This window comes from Blennius ocellaris, assembly GCF_963422515.1.
Source record: "Blennius ocellaris genome assembly, chromosome: 3".
Lineage (NCBI taxonomy): Eukaryota > Metazoa > Chordata > Actinopteri > Blenniiformes > Blenniidae > Blennius > Blennius ocellaris.
In genome coordinates this window covers 26,048,294-26,074,677 of record NC_137652.1, presented here as the reverse complement: position 1 = coordinate 26,074,677, position 26,384 = coordinate 26,048,294, and the positions used below count along the sequence as shown (strand labels likewise).

The 26,384-nt window shown below is 42.3% G+C and overlaps 1 protein-coding gene across 2 annotated transcripts in view; it reads right to left on the bottom strand.

Annotated features, from left to right (window-relative positions):
* The window catches only part of ccdc85al (coiled-coil domain containing 85A, like), a 60,230-nt gene that overhangs the window by 27,913 nt on the left and 5,933 nt on the right, over positions 1-26,384 (bottom strand). Inside the window, exons 3-4 of one of the 2 annotated variants that reach the window (XM_080494249.1) lie at positions 11,026-11,083; positions 7,847-8,159 (exon numbers count right to left, since the gene is read on the bottom strand). The exons of the other annotated variant lie outside the window; for it this stretch is intronic. Coding sequence (XP_080350375.1) covers positions 8,141-8,159; positions 11,026-11,083 — 77 coding nt within the window. The 3' untranslated portion in view covers positions 7,847-8,140. Of the gene's footprint in view, positions 1-7,846; positions 8,160-11,025; positions 11,084-26,384 lie in introns of those variants that run through there. 2 annotated transcript variants of the gene reach the window in all.

The following is a 26,384-nucleotide window of genomic DNA, read 5'->3' as shown; positions in this document are numbered from 1 at the left end:
CTCTGACTCCAGCAAAAAGAAAAAAACTAAAGTTTTAGGCCAAGTTTACACAACAACGTTTCAACGTTGAATTTTTGTTTCAGAAAAGTTGGAGCTTGCATGTTTGTTTCCACGGAAACGGCAGAAATGCAGAAAAAGATGTGGTGAACATGCCAGGCCACCAGTGGGTGCTGTTGTTTGTTTTTGTAATGAAACCACACACACATGCAGCAGAGAACAATACAGAATAAACATTATCAATGGAAGAACACAGACATTTGTATGAGCAGACGACCAAGTTGGCTGATTAATACAGTGACTCTCAACTATAAAAATATCAAATCCCAGGAGAACATGGACTGGGACTCATGATCTGACTGTCCTTCTACTGAGCATGTGCAGAGGAACTACTCACTGGTGCTCTGGTGTAACTGCAGTAGCAGTGTTTCAGAAAAGGTTGGTTTTTTTTCTGTTTCCATGGCTCCGAGCACAATTATTGTGTAAAGACTCTCAAAATGTGACAATAGTTTTGCCTTTTTCACTTAAACTTCATCAGGGCCACTTTTCGCCCCACTTCCCCTTTCGCCAGTGCCGCTAATAAAGCGAACTCTTGTGACTTAAACAACGTCGTCTGGCCTAATAGATCCTTCTTCAGTCGGCGATCCCTGACAGATGAACCCAGAAGTTCCTGTTTATTGCATCCTTCCATGCTGCACTGGGGTTCTTTTATAGGCCCGAGGAAACCGCTCCAACAGCCTGAAATGGTTAAGAAAACCAACAATAAATTTGTTCAGGACTCACTAACATTTGTATATTTTAACTGCACCGCGAAGCAGTTTCAAAGACCCTTCCAAAAGCAGACCCCACAGCAATTGTTTTTTTTTTATCCATCTAATCATACCAAACCTCACAAGCGTGAATCTTTAAATCCATGAGTCATTCCCTTAAAGCGAGGGCTGTGTTAATGTGCTAAATGTTCACACTGGCGTGCGAGCGGTTTGTTTAATACGTCCTCCGTCGCAGCCAAGATATGTGCACAGTGGTAATGACGGATCTGTTATCTCTGTTGGCCATTAGCCTTAGTGTATGAAGTCATTAGAGGAAGTAATTAACTCCCATTGTTCCAGAGATGGGTCGTTAGCAAATGAGCCCGAGACTTATGGAGCGTCAACTTGATTATCCTGCTTATGCTGGTGACCTACAAGCAGAGAGAAGTTGTACACGCTTTGTTGTCACAGTTCGGGGATGCGTTTTGAAACTGTGATCACTAAAGAGTGATGCTTTTATAATCACCTCCAGAATGCAGATGGGGTCTTTGTTTCCTCAATTCAGACACAAACACAGCAGATTTTTCACTTTATAGGAGTGGAAGCAGTGGAAAAATGAAATACAATGCATGTCTAATTTTTTTTCCGACATAATTCCAGTGCTGCATAGTCTCGCTCTCCTCAGTTTTCACGGAGAGTATTATAAGCCATAAGTGATGCGGTTTACATTTTATGTCGGGACACTCAGTGGGATGGCATCCATTTACATAAATAAACTCGATTTTTTTTCTTCTTTTTTCATACAAGGGAAATATGAGACTTTGCTGTGTTACAGTCAATCTTAGATCTTTGTGTTTGTTTCTGTTGTTTCTGGATGATAAATCATTGATAGCCCCTTTGAAGTCCTCCTGCTGCAGAACTGTAATAAAACTCCAACCGTCCCGGCAGATGAGCTGAGGCTGAGTATTTGTACAACAAGCCCCTCCTTGTCAAACAGCTCCCTGAAGTCACATCCAGCGAGACACGCGGTCATAAAGCGAGGCTGTCGGCTGTGTCCCCAAAAGCTTTTTTTTTTTCTCCTTCAGCTCGTTGCAGATTCTCCTCCCATTCATCAACATGGCGAAAAACGGAGGAAGTGGCAAGTTTGCATGCTAAAACATTGACATGGTTGTGATTGGACAACGATCAATAATTTATATTATTGGCAGCCAGATGAAAAGCTTCAATTCTGAGAGTCTGAGGAACTTTCTCTGTGGTGAATGGACGTCACTTAATAGCACCTTTTCGACTGCAGTCCCAAAAACGCTTAACGTCGTTCCTCATCACGCATTAATGGAGGCTATCGCAAGGTGTTGTCACTCCAAAGGGAGCAATCTGGGGTTCAGCGTCTTGCTCAAGGACACGTCGGCATACGGACAGGTGGGGATGGGAACCTGCAGCCTTCCTATTGGGAGACGACCACTCTACCAACCGAGCCACTCCATGGAGTTTCACAATACAATATCAACATTAACAACGGGAGAACACAGACATTCGTATGGACAGACGAACAAATTGGATTGTTTTTACGGCGACTGTCAACTATAAAACTACCAAGTCCCAGGAGAACCTGGACTCGGAGTCGTGACACTCTGGATGAGGACATTGGTCTTATTGACCATCTACTGAGCATGTGCAGAACTCTTGACTCCGGCTGTTCCAAGGGTTTCATAAAGTTGCAATCCCCACGTTTCCATGGAGACAAAGTCAGAGCCTTTTGGAAAACTTCCACCTTGGAAGTGTTGCCATTGTCCAATATTTACATGCTTCCGCATGTAAACAAAGCATGTTACTCAGGACAAGCAGCACAAACTCAATCCTGAGTTTCAGTGTGAATACGGGCCTCAGGATCCCTCTACTTTTTTGTTTTTAAACCGGAGGTGTCAGAACACTTAGCACAGGGAGAACTGACGTCGGCTCTTCCTCTGAAGTCGGGTTTAGACCTTCGTGCGACAAGATATTTTTACCCTACTGATGATGTGTTGTTGCAATAGTAATACGTCGGCATAGAGTTTGGAGAATAACATCAAATTGATTAAGAAAATTATGGACTCTTGGTTAAATACTCCAGCAGGAGCACTGAGCATTGTTGTTGTTGGTAAACTGACAGGCAAAACGCTACAGAATGTCTCTGTTTTCACTGCTGTGTAACCAGGGAATAAGAACTAAAAAACTAAATGACCTAAAAGTCCTCAATATCACAGGAGATCATGACTGAGGCACAGCAGGACACAGAACTGCCCACACACACAGAACCAGACCAACCAACAAGCAGAACACGTGCGAGGAGCCTGATATGAACCACAAGCAGCAGGTGAAGACAATCATACACTCAGGAAGAGCGATCAGACACGAGGAGAGGAAGTCAAAAGAGCCTGAAACCAGCGCGAGTCAGAATCACAAAATAAGAGCAGAAACAAAATGTGAGCCATAGCAGTGTGATGTGTATTGGTGTGGAGGTTTACACTTTAGTTGCAGTAATTCTTCATAGCTTTAAAAAAAATTAAATAAAAGTATTCTGTAAATAGATATTACCGTTAATACTTGAATTACTATTTGGTGCGTCTGGGGTTTCTCCAATGGTTTTATGATTAGAGGAGCTCAATATTTGTTTTTTTCTGCTCACAATAAAAATAAACCTGGTTTTCTGTTGAGTCAGCGGAAAGGCTGAGGAGGTAAATGTCCTGCACATTTCTTTTTTTAATTTGTTAGCTTAGTATTTGTAATTGCAACTGACCAAATATGTTTAGTTTTCTTTAAATAATAGAATTCCAGATGTTTATTCTTTGAATATGATCATTTTGGGGGAGATGCAACTTTCTCTGCAAACTGTTGACAATAAGTGTCTGCTAAGAGGTTGTTTCGTTGTTTCAGTGCTGACGTTTGAGCTCAGGGAGCTGATAAAGTGGAACGAAAAATTTAACTTTTTGAAAACGTTCTGACTCCATTTCAGTGGAAACTGCGGGAAACCAGCACCAACTCACTATGTTTTCAGCGTTTCTGCCATTTCAATGTAAACAGACATCGATTTCAAAACGTTGCTGTCTAAACGCAAAACTTTTCAGAAACAAAAACACAAAAATTATACATTCTCACTCGAAACATGTAGACAGAGGCTGATACTCATACTGAGCTGGTTTTATCCTTTAACCTTACCCAGGTTATTTTTTTTATGTTTTTTTTCCTACTGAATCGTCAAGTTTGTTACACTCATAGTTTTTACAAAAAACGAATTTTGTCACTACATTTTCAACAAAAATGTTCCTTGTGGTGTATGACTGCCAATCTATTCTTTATTTGTGTCTCTGTTTGTGGATTTGTCTGGATTTCACCATCATTCAGAGTCGTATAATCCTATTTTCAACATGTTCGGGTCATTGTCAACAAACATGTGAGGCTATAGTCACTGTTACCGGCTGGCTTCATATCGTAAAGCTTCGCTGTTACACGCCTGTTGATGTCTAATCTCTTAAAGTCTTCATCTTGAACAGAATGGACAGTGAACTCCAGCGTGATGAGGCCCGCCGTCACGTGCACGTATTAGCATGTAGATTGCGTGTGCTGCTGCGGTTCATGTTTTGTTGATAGGTTTGATCGACTGGCCGCCCGGGTGGTTTACATGTCTGAGATCCGCGCCGATGGATTTCTGTTGCCATACAGTGTGAGGGCGGTTGCCTCCAGCTCCGGTTCTTATTGGTGTCTTGTTGCTCTAACAGCCGGCAGATTTGGTGTGGTGTTTATAGATTTACCCTTGCAGCGGCTGGGTATGCAGATGGGGAGGATTGACCTACTACGACCTTGGAAGAGTGCCCTGGTGGAGGACGACGGCGACCTCAGGATGGGCAGGATGTGCTGCATTGCAGCAGAGCAGATCAGGGCGCTGCATGCTCTTACACACACACATACAAAGACACACAGACATACACACACACACACACACACACACACATACAAACACATAAACTGCAGCATTATATCATGAAACCACATGCACAGACACTGAGCCACACACAAAATGAATTTAAACACACAGTTATTCTTCTTCCAGAAGGCAGGGGTGTGTCCTAATCAACCTGCCACTGTCTGGCTGGAGTGCTCACCCCACCCACATGACTGTGCATATTGAGCAACCCGCACACACACACGCGCACACACACACACACACACACACACACACACACGCACACGCGCACACACACACACACGCACACACACACGCACACACACACACACACACACTTCCACATCCTTCCTCACAAGCACGTTAAAACGGGATGCTTGATGCTTGTGCATGTACACGCAGACTACAAAGTGGAAAATGTGCTCGGCTGCAGAGGGGATAATTATGGCCAGTTAAGAACAGTTAGTTATTACAGCACATCCCGAGCACCACACACAGAACTGTATGCAGTTTAAAAAAGAGTGCAGAGACTTCGCTGGAGCTGAGCCTACACATCTATAAACAGACACTTTTTTTCTTTTTTGTCCTGCACTGCAGCCACACGTTCTGCATTACAGATAAGGCAATCACTCACTTCCATCAGCCACTACAGATCCTATAAACTCCACAGCAGGGCATCCCATAGGAGGACAATATACAACAGCAGTGCCAGGATCTGAGATTGTAATACCAACCCAGCACAGGCTCTCATTAAAGAGATTTTTCTGGGGCAAATAAGTAAACCCTGACGACTCTGAGCGATCAAACCAGATAAGCATCAGTTTATCAAGACCTTCTGTACAATTGACCTCCACTGACCTTGACTCACATTGTTTAACCCATCACCAATATTGAAGAGTCAGTTTGGTGACATTTAGTATAATCGATAAATAGAAATGAATGAACTGACCTCATTGACATGTATTAACCCTGTGAATAACCACCTTCTTTTGATTTCTTTTTACTTTTAAGCAGTTGCTACTGTACGAAATGCAATTTGGGCTTCTTCAATATGATTTTCTAATGTTTTTAATGCATTTAGTAGGTGATGTCACATGCTGTATCTGTACTCAAGTACTTCTTTTTCTGGACTTTTTTTTTTTTATAGCTTTAATCTCTCCATTATCCAACAATGGGCGTGACAAACTTATTTTAATTCAGGGGCCACATAGACTCCAATTTTATCTTGAGCAGGCCGGTAAAATAGTAAAATAGTGCCATAACAACCTTTAAGTTTCAACTTTAAAGTTGTTCTTTGTTGTGACGCACAGTATATGTTCTGAAAATGTTGATATTTTCACAAAACCAAACAATTACTATGGAAAACTAGTCCAATCTCAACAAAAAAAAGAATTTAATGAAACATTCTGGTGCAAAATATAGTGAAATGTCCAAAATCACTGTCTCTCTTTCTCTCTCTCTCTCTCTCTCTCACGCACACGCACGTGCACGCACACACACACACACACACACACACACACACACGCACGCACACACACACACACACACACACAGACATCCTATAACAAGGCAGCAGACGTTTGAGGGTGTGAGAGGAGAAGGTGCAGAGGAAGGAAGAATGAGCTGTAAAAGTTGTTTTGATTTAACAGGAAATTCTCCACAGTTTGAAGCTATTGTCTCTGCTCTGACGGGATGACACGTGGCAGCATGTGAGCGCTTCGTACCGGTGATTGATCACCTTAATTCCACGAACGACATACACACGGGAGGCTTTATCTTCCGGTTTTATCCTGTACAACATCCAATTTCAAAATGGTTGAGAACGATGGGTGGAATGTAGATAAAGCCAGGTGCGTTGAGCAAGAAAGTTTCTTTAATAACGGGATATCAAATATTCCAAGAAAGTGTATCATCATCCCGAGAAGAAAAGAAAAAAAAAAGAAAAGATTTGATCATCTGGAATCTGTTGGTTCAAAAATGTTGGGACTGGGAATCAAAAGGCAGGAAGGTTAAGTGTGCTGATGAAAAACAGATGAGGTGAAAACAGATCAGTCTCCCGGCTGAATATTGTGGAACGACTCCTCCACCTCCAGTGCATCATATCAACAAACCATCGAAATAACGGTTTGTGTTCGCCAGGGACCGAGCTGAAGGTCACCACTGATGTTGGTGATCTTTAACAATCGAAGCAGCAACAACAGACACTGTCGTGGACGGGAAACCTCTGTATTTCTTGTAAATACAATATGCTGCATAACACGCAAACTGTCCCTCAGTGTGAAGGTATGAAATATTTGATATTGAAGGATAATATGGCAATGGGGGGGGGGGGGGGGGGGGGGGGGGGGGACATTCGAGCCATCGCACCAGGCATCACTGTCTCTTTCAACGTAATCAAATAACACTGAAGAGGAATAAAAAAAAACCAATGCATGATTAAATAAAGAAGTCTGTTTATTTATTTGATATATATATATTATGCATTTTCATATAATAGTTCTAATACCAGTAGCTCAAAAATAATAATCATATTATATTTGTATATATAGATATATAGAAAACTAATCCAATAATCTACTTTTTACGTGGACTTTACTTCCTTGTAAAAAACAACATGGAGAAATGTATAATCTTCTCCCCAGCTTCAATATAGGCGCTTTTAGGGAGCAAAGAAGAAAATACAAAAAAGAAAAAGTACACCTGAACATTGCATCTCATAGAACTAGAACATCTGTCAGCAGCTAGTAATGTCGACCGTTTCGGCTTAAGACACAGGAAGAGGTTGTTTTTTGTTTGTTTTTTTTTTGTCTTTGCTAGAACATTGTTGACAAATGTGTTTTTATGTTCAGTTGAAATGTCCGAGAAAGTGTTTTAGTTTTTTTTTTGTTCACGGGGGAAGGGATGTGTGATCATCTGGGTTCGGACAGTGAGATTACAGAACATCAGATCACGCCAAATCTCTAAAGATGAAGGAGAGGAAGTGGAGAGAGGGAATATTCAGGGTTGAGAACAACAGCAGGGTATAGAAAGTTATGTGCTTCTCCACCGATGATCTACGGTTGTAAACAGAGGGCAGCGGCACAGACAGTGCAAAGTCCTGGTCACCAAGCGTCGTCCCGTCCCCCCCCCCCCCCCGTCTCTGTCTCTGTCGGTGGTCTGCAGGAGGTAGCCATGTCACAGTTGGCAGGAAGAGAAATCCACTCTGATCCATGTGGCCGTGGCAGTCTTCACAGGCGTTAGCGACGATATCAACAGCAATCCCTCATCCGGTTGAAGTGAAATGAAAATGTGGAGGCAGGCCGTGGACGTGGATGAGGCCGTGAGCTACGGACCGTCCGGAGCTGTGGGCGGGGGCCGTCCGGGAGTCCTCGTGTCCATCAAGGCCAGAGACACAGGAGGGCGGCGCCACTGCCGCCCGACCTCCCGGAGAGAGACGTGGGAGGCGGAGTCGAGGTCAAGAGGAAGCGTCGAAGCTGCACGGGGGAAAAAAAGGGGAAATTGTTTTTTTTTTTTTTAAACAAATCTACGTCTGAAGAAACCTTTGATCCTTGAATGACTTTATTAATACGATGAGTCACTGCTGCTTCGGTACTGTTTAATTTGTATTATTGATGCTTTTTGTCAAAATATTCAGTGGATTGCAGATTAAATTACTATATAAATCTATAAACGTCGGAACATCGTGGCAGAATGTGAAATCCCTTTTATTAATGGTGGAGAGGATGGGCAAACGCATGAATGACCTTTACAGAGATATACTGCGGCTGGCAGAAGAAGCCGCCACGTTAATCAGGAACTAAAAATTGCAGCCCGGCAATACCGTCTGCTATAATACTGTATAAAACACTATACAGGCATAAGCAACAAACATGAAACAGTTTTACATCATAACAGTTCAAATCAGCCGCCAAATAGATCTCATCCAAGACAGACATTTAATTTATTCACTATGAAAATCGTTCCTGTTTATTCCGCTTTGAAATTGCGCTTCATTTGTGAGGAACATGCATTTGTGGGATGTGCAGCAGAGTCCTGACTGCAAATAAATTGCACGTGCGCAACCCCACCGCCAGCAGATTCCAACATAGCTGACAATCCATTTGTCGTTTTAAACATTATTAAGGGTTTTCACTTTTTGTTTCTTGCACAATATTATTCCTTTTCCCTCCTTATTCCTTTCCCCTGACAACAACATCCAAATATTTAAAAACAACCTTTAAATTTTGATAAAGGAAATAGCCCCTTTCCTTACAAAGGCCCCGTTTACACGACAATGTTTTCAAGTGAAAACACAAAACTTTTTTTGCATTTTGTTCATTCGTTTACATGACAGCAGTACTCAGAGCCGCTGAAAGCACAACTTTTTGAAAAGGCTCGAGCTGCATTTCCTTGTGGACGGCAGGAATGTGACAAAAACTCCATACTTTACTAGAAATTGGTAGTTTTATAGTTGAGTTACCTTAATAACAATAAAACTTTGTCATCTGTCCATATGTTTATAGTGTATTGTTCTCTAAATGTCTGTGTTTTCATCACAAAAACAAACAACAGCACCCACTAGTGGTTCTACATGAAAAAGTTTTCAGCGTTTCTGCTGTTCCCATGTAAATGGCCATGGTTTTCAAAACATTGCCGTGTAAACGCAAAAGTTTTCTGAAACGAAAACACATAAAAAATTGCATGTATTTTACAGAAATTGAAAATTTGTTTAGTTTAGTTGAGTTAAGTTTAAAAATTGTAATGCCACGAGAGTGAGTGAAAAGTGAAGCGTGTTTAATGTCCTCCTTCCACGGTGTTGCTGTTGCATGTGTGTCAAAATATAAATCTCTGCCAGTTATAGTGAGCATAAAAGACAGAAGTTGTCCTCCAGCATTATTCTTCCACTCTGCTCACCACAGTATTTAAGTGCAATTCCCCACCTTACCTACGTAAACATAAATCATCTTCTTTTGTTTTCATTTTTGCACCGATCAGTCCACTGCTTTAGTTTTGTGAATAAGATCACCTGAGTTTGACATTGATTAAAAAGCTCTCTGAAGGTTCCTACGACAATGCAGACAAGTTGCAGTTGTACGTATATGTTTGTAAGCTGATACGAAAAGGGCTTTGGTTTCATTTCGCTGCATTAGGAATGCTATCCGGCTGCTTTATAGTTCCATCTGAGAAGATGCCTTATTGAATCATAACTCACAGCTGCTGTTTTAACCATTAATAAAACAATTATAACGTGTCAGTTTGTGAGTACACAAACTGGTCGCTGAGTACACAAACCCTGTAGATGTAGCAAATAGGAGAGGGAGAAATTGAGTGAATAAGATGTTCATCCAGGCTTTTGTGTTGCTTATCGGTGACAGATCCTTTTGTTCCTCCACCGCAGCACAGAGCCGGGGGACGGCCACTGAACTCCACTTCAGTCTCTGCACCGTTAGCACATCCTCGTTTTTTTTGTTTTTTTTCTCTGAGCTTGCAAATCATCCACTGACATAAAGTACACTTTCTTCTCTCTCCCTCTCGCTCACCTGAGTCACTGATATTTCTGTAGAAGGTAAGATGTGTGTGTGGGCAGAATACAAAGAGTGAGTGAAAAAAAAAACGTTTTAAAAAGGAAAAAAAAAAAACCACAGCGGCAAAGTAGAAGGAGAAAGACTCTTTGATGAAGGAGTTGCTACGTGTGAGAAAAGTGGCCTGTGTGTGATGATGGGTGGTCGCATGTGCTAGCGATTTGCAGCGGTGGGAGTGTCTGACGGGGGCTCGCCCGCCCTCCGGGGAGAGGCACGCCTCGTCTTGGACTCATTAAATATTAACGCAGGCATCTCGCTCTCCCGCGGAGGCCTGATTGAAGATGTGGGTACGACAGACAGGGACACGAGGGGGTCACCTCTAACGCCGTAGTGCCACTGTAAACCCACTGTGATTACACCTGGGCCAAACCAGGCATGCAAGCACATCACTCATGTGCGGGAGGTGACCCCGGATAAACTCACCCTGCAAAGACGCGGGATCGCGACGGCATATATTCAGTTGATATCCTGCTAATGAGCAGGAGAATAAAGGGAAAATAGTCCCATTTCTACACAATCCCAACTGAGACATTTCATTAATGTAAATCCTTCTCGTGTAAATCCCTCAAACCGAATGTAAATAGGTTTTGAGGCCCCGGCGATCGGAAGCGCACTGTATGGTAAAATATACTTTAAAAAACGGAGCTGATTACAGGATTATGGGCCCTTGTGGAAATAACAGACAATGACCTTTATTGGGTGTTTATATTCTTTCAATAACCTCTAATTAATGTAAAAGAGGCTTAAGAAAAAAAAAAAAATGTCAAGCGGTTCTTACCTGTCCCAAAGCTTCACATTTCTACAGTTGTTGGTGCAGCAGCCGGCTGATATCAAAGCTGTGTCAAAGACAAAGAGACAGAAGAAAAAATGAGCCCTAAATGTGTGTTGACAAGAAAAGACCGCCTCATTAATCCAACGACTTCACGCTGACGTCTGTCTGTTTGGACTGCCAGGAGAAGGGAACATGGTTCATAAATAAAACAGGCCGACGGAGTAGCAGCTTTTGTTCGCGGCTGAAATATTTGTCGGACGAATGTGGCGAGTTGAACGTGGAGCGTGAGACATTTATGAGCCAAACCGTGAACGAAACTGAAAAACGGTTCATCATCGACATAGATGAAAATCCATCCATCCATCCACCCAGCACCCTTGTTTCTAGTCCGGTTGCCTCCACAGTTTCTTGTTTAGTCCCGTCTAGTCTTGCCATGTCTTCTGTTCCGTGTCGTTTCCTCCCTGATTTGAGATTTTTTTTTCATTCATCTCAGACTGATTAAATCCATTTCCTATCAAATGTCAAACACAAACTTGACATTATACTGATTTCAAGGGGAATAACCTTGATTCGGATGATTACTGAATTTGTTTCAGAGCTCTCAAGCAAGCAAAAACTAAATCTGTACATGACAAGATTATTTGTCTTTAACATTTGATTAGTTTAGTTGATGAGTGAAAATGCTCCTCAAGAAGGAGCTGAGGGTTAGGGTTTCTTATTTTCCTGATTTTCACATGCTTTGGTGACATTTTCCAAAAAGAGCAAAGGAATACACGTTGAAAAATGGGGAAACATTTGGTCTCTTCTTGCTGCCTCCAGTGTCTCCTCTACAATTGCTATTAAATGGCAAAAATAACACATACTATCGATATAAGTCCCAAGCTGAGGTGACTTGTAAGATAAATCAAGAGTTCAAATCTCCACAACTATAATTTCTTGACAGTTTCTTGTTTTTATGAGGCCAAAACAGCACTTAATCTATGCTGCAAGAAATTTAATTGCAGCAGTTTTAACGTTTATGTAGATTTCAGGAAAACAAACAAATCCTGACTGTCAGGTTGTTTAGCTCCTGTTCAGTCTGTGCTGCAGTGGTGTGAGTGGCTCTTCGTGGGATGGCTAAATACGAATCTACAGTCTGCAGGCCGACAGAATAATATAAACAGTAATCATAGGAGACAAAGCAATCAAAGGAGGGTGATTCCTCAAGTGAATGAATGAAAATACAATCAACTTTACCACCTTTACATGGATAATTGTGGTACATTGTAGTAACTTCTGGGTTTCTTCCTGTTTAATTCAAAGCCAACAAAGGCAACATGCTTCATGTGTTGGACTTCATTTAGCAAGGATTCCTTCACTGTCGGCCACAGTACAACTTTGAGTTTGAGAAGCCAAAGAAAAGGATCTTAAATAAACTTTAAAGAAGGTGCAAATACTATATGTATTTTTCTCACAGCTGCAATATTTGTGCTATGCAAGATAAAACAACCCTAAAGCTGCCCACAGACACAAGAGTGCGTGTGTGCGTTCGCCCTGTGATGGACTGGCGACCCGGCCAAGCAGTACTCCGTCTCCAGACGTAGTTGTCTGGGATCAGCTCCAGCGCCCTGAGACCCTGAACAGGATGAAGCGGTTTTGTAGATGGATGAAAGGATAGAAGATTAAGTGAGTCCAAGCGATGCCATGGCGGTGAATAAAGCAGGTGCAACCAGATATAAGGTAGCACAACTTAACAGGGTTTAGTAACATTCACCAGAAGTTCTATAGGACATGTATTGAATTGGGTTGTTAGTCCAGTGAAAACTGCCGGCAGAATATGGACTAGGAATCCATGGGACCAACACACTGAAGTTGAACTTTTCAATTACCGTGTATTTTAAAAAAAATGGCTGAGAGTTAAACATTTAAGATCCTTGACGAAAGACTTTGACACTGTTTTTCTTACCGCCTCTCCGCTGCTTGCTGTTGAACACTGTATTTACGGTCATCCTTCATTGGCTGTGTAAACCGATTCGGTCACAATTCAGTTCAGTTCAGTTAAACTGTGAAAAAGTGGCTTTGACGTAAGCAGTCTGAGCTTTACAAAAAGAAAAAAGAAAAGAAAAAAAAGAAACCGTTATCCCCTCTTCACCTCCTCGCCCTTCAGAATTCTTTTATCCTTGCTCTCGTGCTTGATATCTCTATCTCTTTCTCTCCCCGCCAACAGTTTCCTCCTCCCCATGAGTCCATAATCATGTTTTCAGCACATTTCCTCTCTTTGGCGAGCTCACGTCTCGCATTAAACATTCATGGCACTCTTGTGACCGCCAACTTGTGCAGAAGAATCCAGGAGCCACTTTCACTATGTTCCCTGCCCCTTCCCCTCACTGTGGGGGGGGGTGGTGGAGATGAGGCAAGACGGCACGAAGATATGAAAACTGCTTTAAAGAGTTGGGGGTTGGGGGGGTTGGGGGGGATCAGTGAGCCGCGGGGTGTTTTGATATGGAGGTCAGAGTGTGTGGAGCGGGGACTGATTTCACGGCTGAGGCTCAGAGACATGCAAGTGTTGGGGGATAAAAACTAAAACAGGATCACATGCACCTCGCTTCCTCCTCACACATGAACACAAACAAACACTGGGAAAGTGCACAGGGACTGGAGCTGAAAGCTTTTTTTTTTTTTTTCTTTCTCCACGCCACATCTGAAAGCAGCATTTAGTCCGAACGCGGCGGATCGATGCAAGAGTGGTTTAGCGACGACACGCCAACGGTTCATACATCCGTCTGCCTTTGTGTTCAGAGTGAAATCTGCCTGTTTAGCTGCAACAAGTCACTACAACTTGCACCGTAGACTGGGCTAGTCTTTAAACCAGGATGAGAATGGGAATAGTTTATGAGTGCTCATATGGAAGTCCTCGGGGATTATACTACGAGGACAGAAAGAGAAGCAGCTCACATGAGATGTGTTTTTCGATATTTAGCTTTTGTTTCACAGTTTTTTTTCATTAGGTGGTTTCTTTAAAACCGCATTAGCCGTAATTTGGTACGTAATATTCAGCTGATGAAAGGAATTCATGCTCCATAAAGACACACATTGGGAGTAATTCACAGTAAAATAGACAAGTAGATTAGTGCTGATGCTATCTCCTCACTTTTTAAGGCTTAGACTGTGTTTTAATATACCAGGCTTTTATGTTTTTGCGATTTTAAACACAGGTTAATGACTTCAGTATGAATTTTTGATTTTTGCAACCCACCAACAAACAAAGACTGATTGCAGTCTGAACAGAAAAAACAATAACATTGGTGGATACAGTTCATTACCAAAGATAAACCTCCTCTTATGTTACTTTAGGAATGAGGTCCCGTATTCTTCTTGCTGAGGCCTGAACATATTCATAGAAAATGTGTTTTCGGTGAATCAGAAAAGTGCATTGTCTGTAATTCACTGCAAACAACGCTGTTTGTTGTGAGCAAAAAGGCAGCTTGCAATATATTAAAACTCCATTTTTGCTGAGCTTTATAAGTACTTTTATTGTATTTGGTCTGACAATCTTCTGCAATATACCGCAAGTAAACAGGCAGTATTGATCACTTAAATCCAAATGTTACATGGCCTCGGTGGTCTGTCGATATCTGATATGTTGAGGGGGAAAAAATGACTTGTTCCAGATGTTTCCGCTGGGTTTATCCTGGTAAACACGTCGGCACAACCTTGAGGGGATTGGAGTCCTTTTGCTCATGAGCTCCATGTCTGGGATGAGCTGATCAGTTTCATGCATCCTTGACCTTCTAGCCCAGCGCATCGATGATTGTGTCAGTGCAGGCAAACAGTACGATGGCTCTGACATTTCACAGAGTACATCTCAGATGCATCGCGGCATTAAGACTCTGAGTCCGCAGCCTGGAAATATGTCAGTAAAGACAGGCGGGGCGATGAAAAAGACGTATAGAGTTTCTTTTCTGACTGAGCGCCGGGTCTGAAGCTGTGACCACTTAAGCACAAAACAATTAGCTTGAATGGATTGACTGTGTCAAGGTCAGCTGTCTCTATCCCCAACACACACACACACACACACACACACACACACACACACACACACACACACACACACACACACACACACACACACACACACACACACACACAGACGGATAACAAGATTACGAACTGCTGTCTTCAGATGGTGCGCTTCAGTTCACACATGGCTGTGATGTGCCAAAAATCCAGAGGATCCCGTTTGAAGAGAGAACTTTATCAGCGCCTAATGGAACTTTCTCTTTGTGAATTCTAACCAGCAGCCGTGACCTCTTCAAGGAGAGCTATAAAGTGAGAAAACATACTGCGCACTTGGACTGTGTTTGCTGATTTAGTTATGGGCAGTGTTAAAACCAAAATTGGATTTAACGGGATGTGAGAGATGTGTGGAGGGGAAGGGTTTGCTGTGGGTCAGACCATGGGTATAGAGATAATGCGATTATGTCAGAATAATATGGGGGCTAAGCTCCCTTAAATTCCACCTCTGTACACCAGGGCCCGAGTGTAAGGCTCTAAATTTCCCCACAAAGAGATCTGCAAGATTGGCTTGGGAGAGGCTGCTCCCATACTGAATAAATCACTGCTGCTGATGGGGGACCCTTTTCCCACTGCAGCCAGACACCAATTATTTACTGTATATAACCCATAAACCAACAAACTCCTAAATATAACATGGGAGTCTCTTTTAAAGCACTTTGTTAAATGAATTAAATACCCTTTGATTAATCAAAATTGCTGGAAGCTTCTCAATGCGTGCATCCGTCTGATTTCTCAAAATCAGTAACCAGGTTGGTATTGATGTGTGAATCAGGTCAATAAACACACGAACACGCTCTGGTCAGGGCCGTTCAACACTCAAACCTCTTTGATCCGTCCGCCCCTCTCCCCTCCCGGCTCCCCGGCTCTCAATTTACAGAATCAATGCGAGGTAATTTCACATGGCCGTACCCTCAGATCTTCTAAAAATCGGCGATATAAATTATTCAGGCTCGCTGGGCAGGAAAGCCCGTGGAGATGCATGCTAGATCAGTGACCTTCCGTTTAGCTGGCAGCCAGTCAGACAATCGGAGAGTCAGTCAGTCAGTCAGCGAGGCTGCCCGGCAGGAGAGCGGCTTGTCTTAGCGTCCCTCGGGGAGCTGCAACTCTGGAGCACGGGGGTAAGTTTGGAATACATAAAACAGAGATTATGGACGGCCATAATGCGTACAGCGAGCGGAAATAAGAAGCGGGGTTTTTATGGAGTCGAGCCAGCGTTTGGTCAGGCCCGCTCTCGTGAGGCAAGACACTGATCTGTGTGGTGAACAGTGCAGCAGCACACTGTGGAACACGGCAACGCCAACCGGCAACTCTGCCCATCAATGAAATGTCGGGGTTTTTTACGTCAATAAATGGAATCAAGCAACAAGTAAACTACCATGAAAGTGATTTACTAAGCGCCTGTTTTATACGCCAAGGATTTCAAGTTAAAACACACATTTTTTGTTGTGTTTTGGGTGTTTGTTTAGTCGACAGAAGTGTTTAGCTCTGAAACACAATGGTTTTGGAAGCGGCTCCCAGGGTGGAATGATTGGGCGATCGTGCTAACGCTGCTACCATAGCTCTAGAAAATACAGTAGTTGTTCTGAAAAGCTCAGTACATGCACAATAACAATTTTTCCTCCGCAGTATCATGACTCCCAGTACATATTCTACTTGGACTTGGACATTTTATAATTGATAGTCACCGTAATAACAATCGAAACTGGTCGTCTGGCCATACGAATGTCAATGTACTCACATTTTTAATGTTTACAACGTATTGTTCTCTGTTCCATTTGTGTGTGGTTTCATTACAAAAACAAACAACAGCACACACTCGTGGCCCAACATGAAAACTACATCATTTTCAAACCATTGAAGTGTAAAGGCGAAAATTAACTGAACGTGTAATGCAAAAAAAAAAAGATTTCACTTAAAACATCATTGTTTAAATGGGATCTAACTGTCAGGGGTTTTTGTTAATAAATACAATCAAGCTAAAATAAACTACTACAGATCTCATTCACTGAGATCCTACATAAATCGGGATAAATCTCCGGCTCAGTTTTCCATTTTCTGTGCAGTGTTTAGGTGATTTACTGAGAATAACACCAGGAGGGTCATCACATACAAACAGGATAATTGAAGCTGAGGTTTTTCGTGCACTTGGCTCTGGTGACATGAGAGTGATCGGCTGGAGGTAGTTTGTTTGCGGTCGCCACGAAATGACCTGCTGGAACGCAAACACAGTCTTACAGCAATTACATTTGAATTTGGAATAAATTAATGAGTAAATAAATAATTAAAACACAATAAGGGAACTGTCAAAATAACGCAAAACAGCAGTCAGCAGCATCATAACTAAAGTCTGAGTTTATCTGCTTTGTCTCTTCAAACTTTTTCTAACAGATGCAGTAATAAGCAACGCAAGCATTTTCAAAAAGCGCACATGAATCTATTAACATAAACCCATCCCAGTATTCATGTTGGTAAATTCTCTCGATGAATGGTTTGTGATATTTTGCAGGACCATAAGATGGAATCAGTAGATAAACTTCCACTTGTGTGTGCATGTATTTCACCAATGAGCCATGAATCCCAACTGATCAATTCTTTATTACAGCACTGTTAAACCTGGTCGCTGGGAGGAAACTAAAGCGCTTTGGGAAGCAGTTTAAATGCACTATATAAGTGAAAACTGAAGCCGAAGTTCATGCTTGTTGTAATAGAGAGGTGTCAGAATACAAAGCAGTTTGCTGCATGTGGGGTAACAAAATTAGAAAGTGGTCCTAATGTGTCAAAATACAAATAAATGAACTTTGCCCAGAGCTGTCACATTTTTAATTGTCGCATCCATGTTTTAACGCTCAATTTGATCAGTAACTTCTTTATACAGGTTACACAATGTATGATGGAAAAATACATAGCAAACAAAACCCTTTAAGCCGGTGAGTTAACAGTACAGCCGTCTAGAAGGGTCGGAACAATGCTGCCATACAAAGTCACAACACGGATTCAAAAGCCAATACATGAGACATAAATGAATCACCTGCTAACCTGATCTTCCCAATCAACCTGCTGGTCACTTGCTTCTGCTGGCCTTTTTCTATCCCTGCTGTTTTTCTTATTGTTCATTATAGCTTTTGCACTGTGGGCACTAAAAATGTCTAAAATTGCCTGTTTAGTTGCAATAATTAGACATACAGTTGACGAATCAGCACATTTTTTATCTCATTTGATTAATGCAAATGTGTTGTTTCTTGAGCCTCTGGCACAGACTGGTATTAGTCTAACTTTCAAGAAATGTAGGAAAACACATTATCCTCTAAATGTATAACAGTCATTGAACTCATTAATATAAAAGGAAAGGTATATAGTGCCTTTTTGGGCAGTTTTAAACAACCTATTCTGGACTCGTATAATGGATTTGTTTTGCAAACCTGCTAAAACAACATCTACTGCATTTATTAATGTTGTGAATAATGTAAATCATTGCCGTCATCCTGCATTATGTGGATTATAAAAATGCATGAATGAAAGCTCATTAAAAGTCATATTGTTATAATTAAGGATACGAGTCTGACTACAGTGAGTTGAAGTGGCGGCAGGCAGAAACCTCTGGGTCTGCTGTGCGGCTCGCTGTGTGGCTCAAGTACACTGTGGAGAGGGGAGAGCATGAAACTCACTGGACTAGACTGGAATAATTGGCGCCCTGTAGGCTGTTAAAGCCTGTGAGGCCTGTCTGAGCGTGCGCGCGTTGGTTTCTTTTTCTTTTTTTTTAGATTCCAGGGACATTGATGTAAACACATGGCGCAAACTTCTGGAGAAGCTTTTAGACACGGACATGTTGTGTTGAAGAGCGATCGCAGCTATTCTCATCTGGTTTGATGGATGCGCACAAGAACTTCAGTGGGATTTATTATACAAACAGTCGAGGTCATGAAAAGCAGATTTACGGACGCGTGTGCAGCGACAATCTCAGGTCTTCCGTGTGGAAAGCTGCAGCCGTCCCTCCTCGTTCTATAACTGCTTCTGGTGTCAGGTGCATTGCTGTGGCATGCATCCTGCTATGACTCTCCGAGGTGAATTAAATATTTAGGCAGACATTTGCAAGATAAACTGCTGTTGTCCCAATTCAACATGTCACCACCCATCGCTCCTCCACTCTGTTGAATAATGAAACAGGCCGGGCATTCAGTGGCGTGGAGGGGATTGTGGTGCGTGCTCGTGGCTCAGATGGGTGGGTTGGGGGGTGGGGGGGGGTTGAGACGTATTCGCAATTTCACCAGCTGCGATTGATGTCCGACTTTGAAGCTTCCCAGAATCCTCGGCTGTGCCGTTTTGACACCACGGGGCCGCGTTTAATGACTTCTGCATGTCTCCTCAATTCCCACAAGCCCCTGGACCTCGCCGACCCGGGTCCTGGGGGCTGCCGCTTGTTTATACCCCCGCAGACACGATTGTCTCCACTCCCTAATGAAAGCAACAGCACGGCCTCTGTAAATGTGCGGTGACAAAAGCCTCCTGGAATAATCTAAGACGAAGTGATGAACTGCAGGGTCGGTGCAGGTGTTTTAAATTGGCAGGTAATTTGTTTCAGAACAACGCACCAATATAAATCATGTGAGTACTTCTTATGTTCGGTGTGTGGGATGCCACACAGTGTTTTACATCGTACATAATAATTGCATTATAATTATGTCCTGAACTGGCGACCTGTCCTGGATGTATCTTGCCTTTCACCTCACGTTAGATGGAATAGTTCCAACTCCTCCTCTGGACATGTCAGGTACAGAAGATGAATGATAGATGATACAGGGATGGATGAATTCTAGAAGCTTGTTACTTCTGCTGTACATAAAATGAGCTGTGCTGCTGCTGTCTCTCTCTGTCCTGCTCAGCTGTCTATTTGTCTATAAAGTTATTTCACCAAATAATGGCTGAAAGCTCTTGGCGACTGTGTTCAGTACGTGGATCCCATTTACCCACCAAAGAAGAGCTGCACCTCGCATTGGTTTGACTTCTCCTGCGTCATAATAATAGTCATTTTCATTACTTCATGATAAAGCTTGAAAATCATATCAGATAAAATATACCATGGTAGCATGTTTGTTCGCATCACTAATTTCCATCTCATGCAGTTCAGAGCGACTCAATAACATTCTCAATGACATGTTTTACCCTGCAGCAAAAGCTCTTGTAAGGCCAAATGGGAGAGGTAATTAAATGTACCTTTTTGCTGTAACAGTAAAGGAAATGAGCCAGTCAGTCTGGAGCTGTATGTGTGTGTGGGGGAGGGATATGAAATTGATTTCAATATCTCCAAGAGGAAATCTGACGGACCAAAAGAGATCAGGGATATAGAACTAGTAAGAGATAATCACATAAATATTATGACACTGGTGCCAATCATTTCGTGTTAGTAAGATAAACACATTGATCACACAGTAATGTTGAAACCATTACAGGAAGTGGGCAAAATGCACAGTGTGAACAGGAAATATATGCCAGCCTTCTATTTGATATGTCGCACATCAGAAATCTTACCTTATATTCTTTTTTTAACCAATGCTTAAGTTGTAAAAGGCATCGTCACACTGTTGGCAGCATTAAAGCAGCTTAGAGACACGATACACAACCAAGAGGCACCACGAATCAGCATCATGCAACACTTTGCAATTTTGTTGAGCTGAAATAACACAATAATTTTTGTCTCCAGGATCATCATGAGCAGGAAATCCACGTTAATTATCTGAATAAAGGGTTTATGATGAATGACTCCTACTTTTAAATTCCAAACAGAAGAATTATCTGGTATATCCAAATAGTTAATTACACATTATGCATTGGAAATGTTTAGTTTGATCTGATTTAGGAAAACATGAGGCCACTTCTGATGAAGCAACATGTGGACCCATTAGAGCCACATCAGCAGAAAAGCACACAGTTCACACAGGCTCAACAAAGTAGAACAATAAAAGATTGGGAAAACTTTGCCCGCATGGTCTGATGAATCTTGATTTCTGCTGCCACATTCAGACAGTCAGGTTAGAAAAATTGCTGCTGATCACGATCTTTCCTTTTCCAAGTTCTAATCGAGTTCATCCCCCCCAAAAAAGCACCTTTGGGATATAGTGAAAGAGAAAATCCTCATCATCTGTGTGATAAATAAATGTGCAACGCTGGCATGTTTAAAAAAAAAAGAAAATAAGACCAAAATCTGTGAAAAACATTTTCAGCACTTTGCTATATCTGTCACCGACAATGAAGGCAGTTCAGATGGTAACAGCCCAACTTGTCACGAAAAATATAAAAAATGATTTTCCTGGATTTTACCCCCCCCTCCTTATCATACTATTTTCTAGCATTCATCACTACCCAGAAATGTGGACTGCTGTTCAGCAGAATGCTCAGATCTGCTGTCGGTGAAATAAATATGAGGTAATGTGATTATACTTTTAAATTTCCATGATTATTCTATCAACTTTTCTCGGCAAACTCTGCTTTGGAATATACATTCATTTGAATCTCACAAGTCTCATGCAAGTGGCATTTTCATTTCGTGACCTGTGGACGTGGAAATCATCTCCTCCCCCCCTCTATTCTTTTGCAAAGATAACTCGCAGCATGGCACACAGTTACAGCTGAAAGAAATGCACACATGGTGAAACGTGGTTACTGCCAGTGACTTTGGGAGTGACAGAGATTCCCTCGGGCCCAGGCCTCCCCTCATACATGGCAGCCACTCAACTTCCAGTTAATTACCTGGCCTTGCAAGCTAATTTCCTCTCAGCTCAGTGGGCTGCTCCCCACTGGCATGGCGTAAGAGGACAAAGGCTGTTCTCCGTTCCACTGGGTTCGCGTGTCTACCGGATGACTGGGGCTACTGTGGAACATTTGTCACATACCTCTGGGGTTTTGGGTTGGAGCCGAGCTAGCACACGCCAAGCAGCCCCCATCGTAGCTCACACAGCCGCTCGGGAGCCGCTGGTTGGACGAATTGTTCGAGAACATCCTGGAAAAGTATAACCTGTTTCCTGTGTTTACGACGCCTGGCTCAGTTGGCGTTTCCGTGATGCTTTTCCTCAGACATCACAGTCACGCCAGCATCTAATTGAAGCGTTAGTGTCGGATACTGAAAATGTTTGTCACGCTCACATCTGCAGAACATAATCGTTCCCCATGCATCTTCTTAATTTATAATTTAGCCAGCCAAAAATATGTTTTGTTCTCTTGTGGAACACGTTTCACACTCGACTTCCCGTTGACACACGGCTGTCCATCAGCATGTCGTTGTATACGCCGAGAAAACTGTCTGCTTTGTTTGGGCTGTACACCTCAACGGGGGATGATTTGCTCCTTGTGGATCAAAGCGAGGTTCAGAGAAACCAAGCTGATGGCGACTTGATTAAAAATGACAATGATATGCACCAGAGGTGGATAAACAAAGTGCCTAATCATGCACTTCTTGTCTAATGGCTGCTCTGATGGACTATAGGCGAGGGTGTTTGGGATAATTGGTCTCAGGTGTGATTATAAATTCAAATGCCATGATAACATTTTAAAGTAACATTTCCCCATTTACGAGGGTTACGATCAAGACATTCACCTTGAGATTTGGACATCTCAGATGGCCTCGAACTGAAGTATCGCTGTGATTTTTAATGGGGGGTTTTTTTCTTCAGTGGTTTCCAACAAGCTCGTGGAACTTCACTGCAGATCACAAGAGACCTTAGTTAGGGTTGACTAATAAGATATATTCATAAATTATTTAGATGAATTATTCCCAACTTAAAAACAAGATCATTTTTTTGCAGTCTCAATACAGACTGAGCATTTTGATTTAGGTCATTCATTTCAGTTTATTAGTACATGTGACTATCATGAACTCGGGTATGATGGTGAATTTGCCTGCAGAAAATCAGGGATTCAGGAGTAAAACTTAGACTCACTGATGACAAACAGTTGCATTTAAAATATCAGATTTATTTGCTTGAACAAAACTATCGGTTGACCTCAAAATGGATCAATTACGTTCTCCACTTGTGCCTTCAAATGAAGAGAGCAAACTGAGGCCATTTTCAAGTGAAAACTGACAGCTTTCGTTGCATTTTGGCGTCGGGTTTGACAATGGAGCTCAGTGCCACTGCCAATGCAACTTTTTGAAAATGGCTCCCAAGGTGGAAATCTTTTAAAAACACTCCGACTCCATCGCAACTTTACTGAAGCACTGCTACCGCTCATGCTCATGCGTTGTAGTAAATAGTTCTTCTGCACATGCATCATCTGTTCACATGAATATCCGTGTTTTCCCATTGTTAATGTTTACAGTGTATTGTTTCAGCTGTTTCAGTGTAAATAGACATAATTTTCAGAACTTTGGGTAAATGCAAAACTTTACTGAATCAAAAACAATGCATTTTTCACTTGGTGTGGAAGAACACAGCTAATGGGGATCTGAAAACTATCGTTTAGACGCGGCGCTCATATTGCTTTGATCACCATTCCCTGTTTCTATTGGCTGTTATTCGCTCGTATAGCAGCGGCAGCTACATTACAAGGTGTCAAATTTCCGACACTGTCAGACGATGTCAGGCTGCCTGTGGCAGCAAAACCATGAAAACTACAAAAGATATCCCTGGGACTGCCTGGCTCTCGTCTGGGACGGCCATGATCGCTCAACATATCAAGGCAATTAAATACAAAGGACTGTGTGGCAGCTTAAGACAGTGGATGCTGCGTCGTGACAATTTTTATGACTTCAAGAAGTTGTGAGACATAAGAGTGGACTGGTAACAGTGCAGATGAGGATGCCTAGTAATAAAACTAATCCATCTGAGTTACACCAGCCTAATGCTTCCCTAAATCCTTTCAAGCCAAGCAGCTGTGACAAACATTTGAGTCCCCATGCTGCTCGGGCTGCGGGACTTTACAATTTGTCAGGGGATGCTTTCCATCCTTCGCCTTGGCAGACAAGTGGGGAAGAAGAGGATAGAGTGGAGTCAGAGGGAGAAAAGAAGGCGCGCTATGGAGGAGGAGGACAGAACGGGGGGAAGAAGGAGAGGAAGAAGACGGGCTGTAATCCACCCAGATCCTTCCTCAACCCTTTTCTCTCAGCCCCAGCCTGGCAATCACCGCATCCTCTGGTCTCCTCCAGAAAGAGGACTTTGTAATCAGTTTTCTCCCTGTCCAACAGCTGGTTGTTCACACTGGCAGCCAATTAGAGAGGAGGAAAGAGAAAGGATTGGAGAAAGACAGGCAGAAAGAGAGAGCGAAGAGCATTATCTGCGGCCAAGGCTTCTGAGATGATTTCCTGTTGCGCTGACAGGCAGCAGCACTTCTGAACAACAGCCAGAGGATCTGACTCCTCTGAACTGATGCTGCAATTATAACCATTAACAGATGTAATGAGACAGCCGGATGATCTTGGTTAATTTGCACATATGTACATTTTTAAGCACGAGAAAGAAAAATCACACACCCGTTGTTCTCTTTCAATCCAAAGAAAACAAACAGCTTCTGTAAATATTAAAGGTTTATTTAAAAGTTGTAGATTGATTTGCGAGTAACTGGTAACAATGTTCATAGTTTGCATTAATCTGTTTTTGCATTTACATGTGAAAACCGGAAACCTTCGATGTGTTTTAGTCCGTTTACATGACGATGGTGCGTGGAGACACTAAAAACACAAGTTTCTAGAAATGGCTCCCAAGGGTGAAAATGCTCCAACTCCATCTCTATGGAAACAGTGGAATTTTTTTTTCTTTTCTGATGTGATGTTTTTCTGCACATGCTCAGTAGCTGGACATTATCAACAATGTTTCCTCCAGAGTGTCATGCCTCTCAATCTGTATTCTCCTGGGACTTCCATGTAAACGGACATCATTTTCAAAAACGTTGCCGTGAAACTGGGAAAGTTTCCTCAAATTAAAACTCAAAATAACTGCGTGTTCGTGCGCATGTGGTAACACAGAAGTAAAAGTTCTCCCACACCGTAGTATCTTTCTTTCCTCATGCAGCCTGTTTTTGTCCGTCCAATCATCTGAGCAGCTTAAGCTAATATGCAGAACTTGTGATTGCTAAAGCAGAAAACATGATTAGGTCTCTCTCTCTCTCTCTCTCTCTCTCTCTCTCTCTCGCTCTCTCTTTCCTCTCTAAGACCCACTGCAGTGCATAGATCCAAATGGATTAGTGATCACTCACCCCTCAGTGTCCGGGTCAGGAGACTAGAGTGTGCCTGACTGATTATTCTCACTGGGGGAATCTATCACATGGACAGATAGATAGTTTTGATATCACTGAACTTAAGGTCCCATTCTTCATTTGCACAGCTCAGAATCCCATATCATGTCTTGACAGGCTTTTCTGTCACAGCTATCTTCCATTAGCCAAACATTGGTCTAGTTATTCAGTAGCTTGGTCAAGACACGATCATTAGATTGAGGTGTGCTGAACCTCGGAGACATCGAAAACATGGACGCACTAGTCAATTAGAGCGGTGATTCCCAGCCAGGGGGGCCTGACCCCCAAAGATTCATTGGCCCTCTTGGTTTTGAAAAGGCATTACATGTTTTTATGTTTTAAAAATATGAAATAATATAGTATATTAATATGTTTGTATGTCTGCAAGCAAGATTACGTCAAAAATACTGCATGGATTTGGTCCAAATTTTCACCACCGATATTAGGCCATGGAATATTCCATTCAATTTTGGACGTGCTCCGGATCCGGATCCAGATTCTGGATCAGGATTTTTTTTCATAGGCTTTAAAAGATTACGTGAAAACTTCACGAGAGATTTTCACCAAATTTCTGTGTGCGGATCAACCTTTGGCGCACGTCAGAAATCTCTGATTGCTCTTGCTAGGGCACTGTTTTGCCGGTCTGGCCCACTCAAGATGAAATTGTGTTGACAAAAACATAATGGTTTAGAGGCTAAACTTTGTGCAAGCTTGCAGAAATTCTCCTGTCCTGAGTGTGAAAATATGTCTGATAAGCTCCTAAAAGCAGGTTTGTTTTGCGTTAGGTTCTGGATTTTGTCTGAAATTTTAGCAACATGTGCTTCAATAAAGTTAAGTGTCAAGTTAACAGCAGACGTTCATTTGTACAGTGACCCCCAGTACAGTGATGGGACGGTGTGCTGACCCAATGTCACACACACACACACACACACACACACACACACACACACACACACACACACGCAAAAGTACATAAAAAATAATGCTACGGCTTAGAGGATAATCCAAGAGAGAGAGAGAGAGAGAGAGAGAGAGAGAGATAGAGAGAGAGAGAGAGAGAGAGACTGAAGTGTACGACATCATCACAG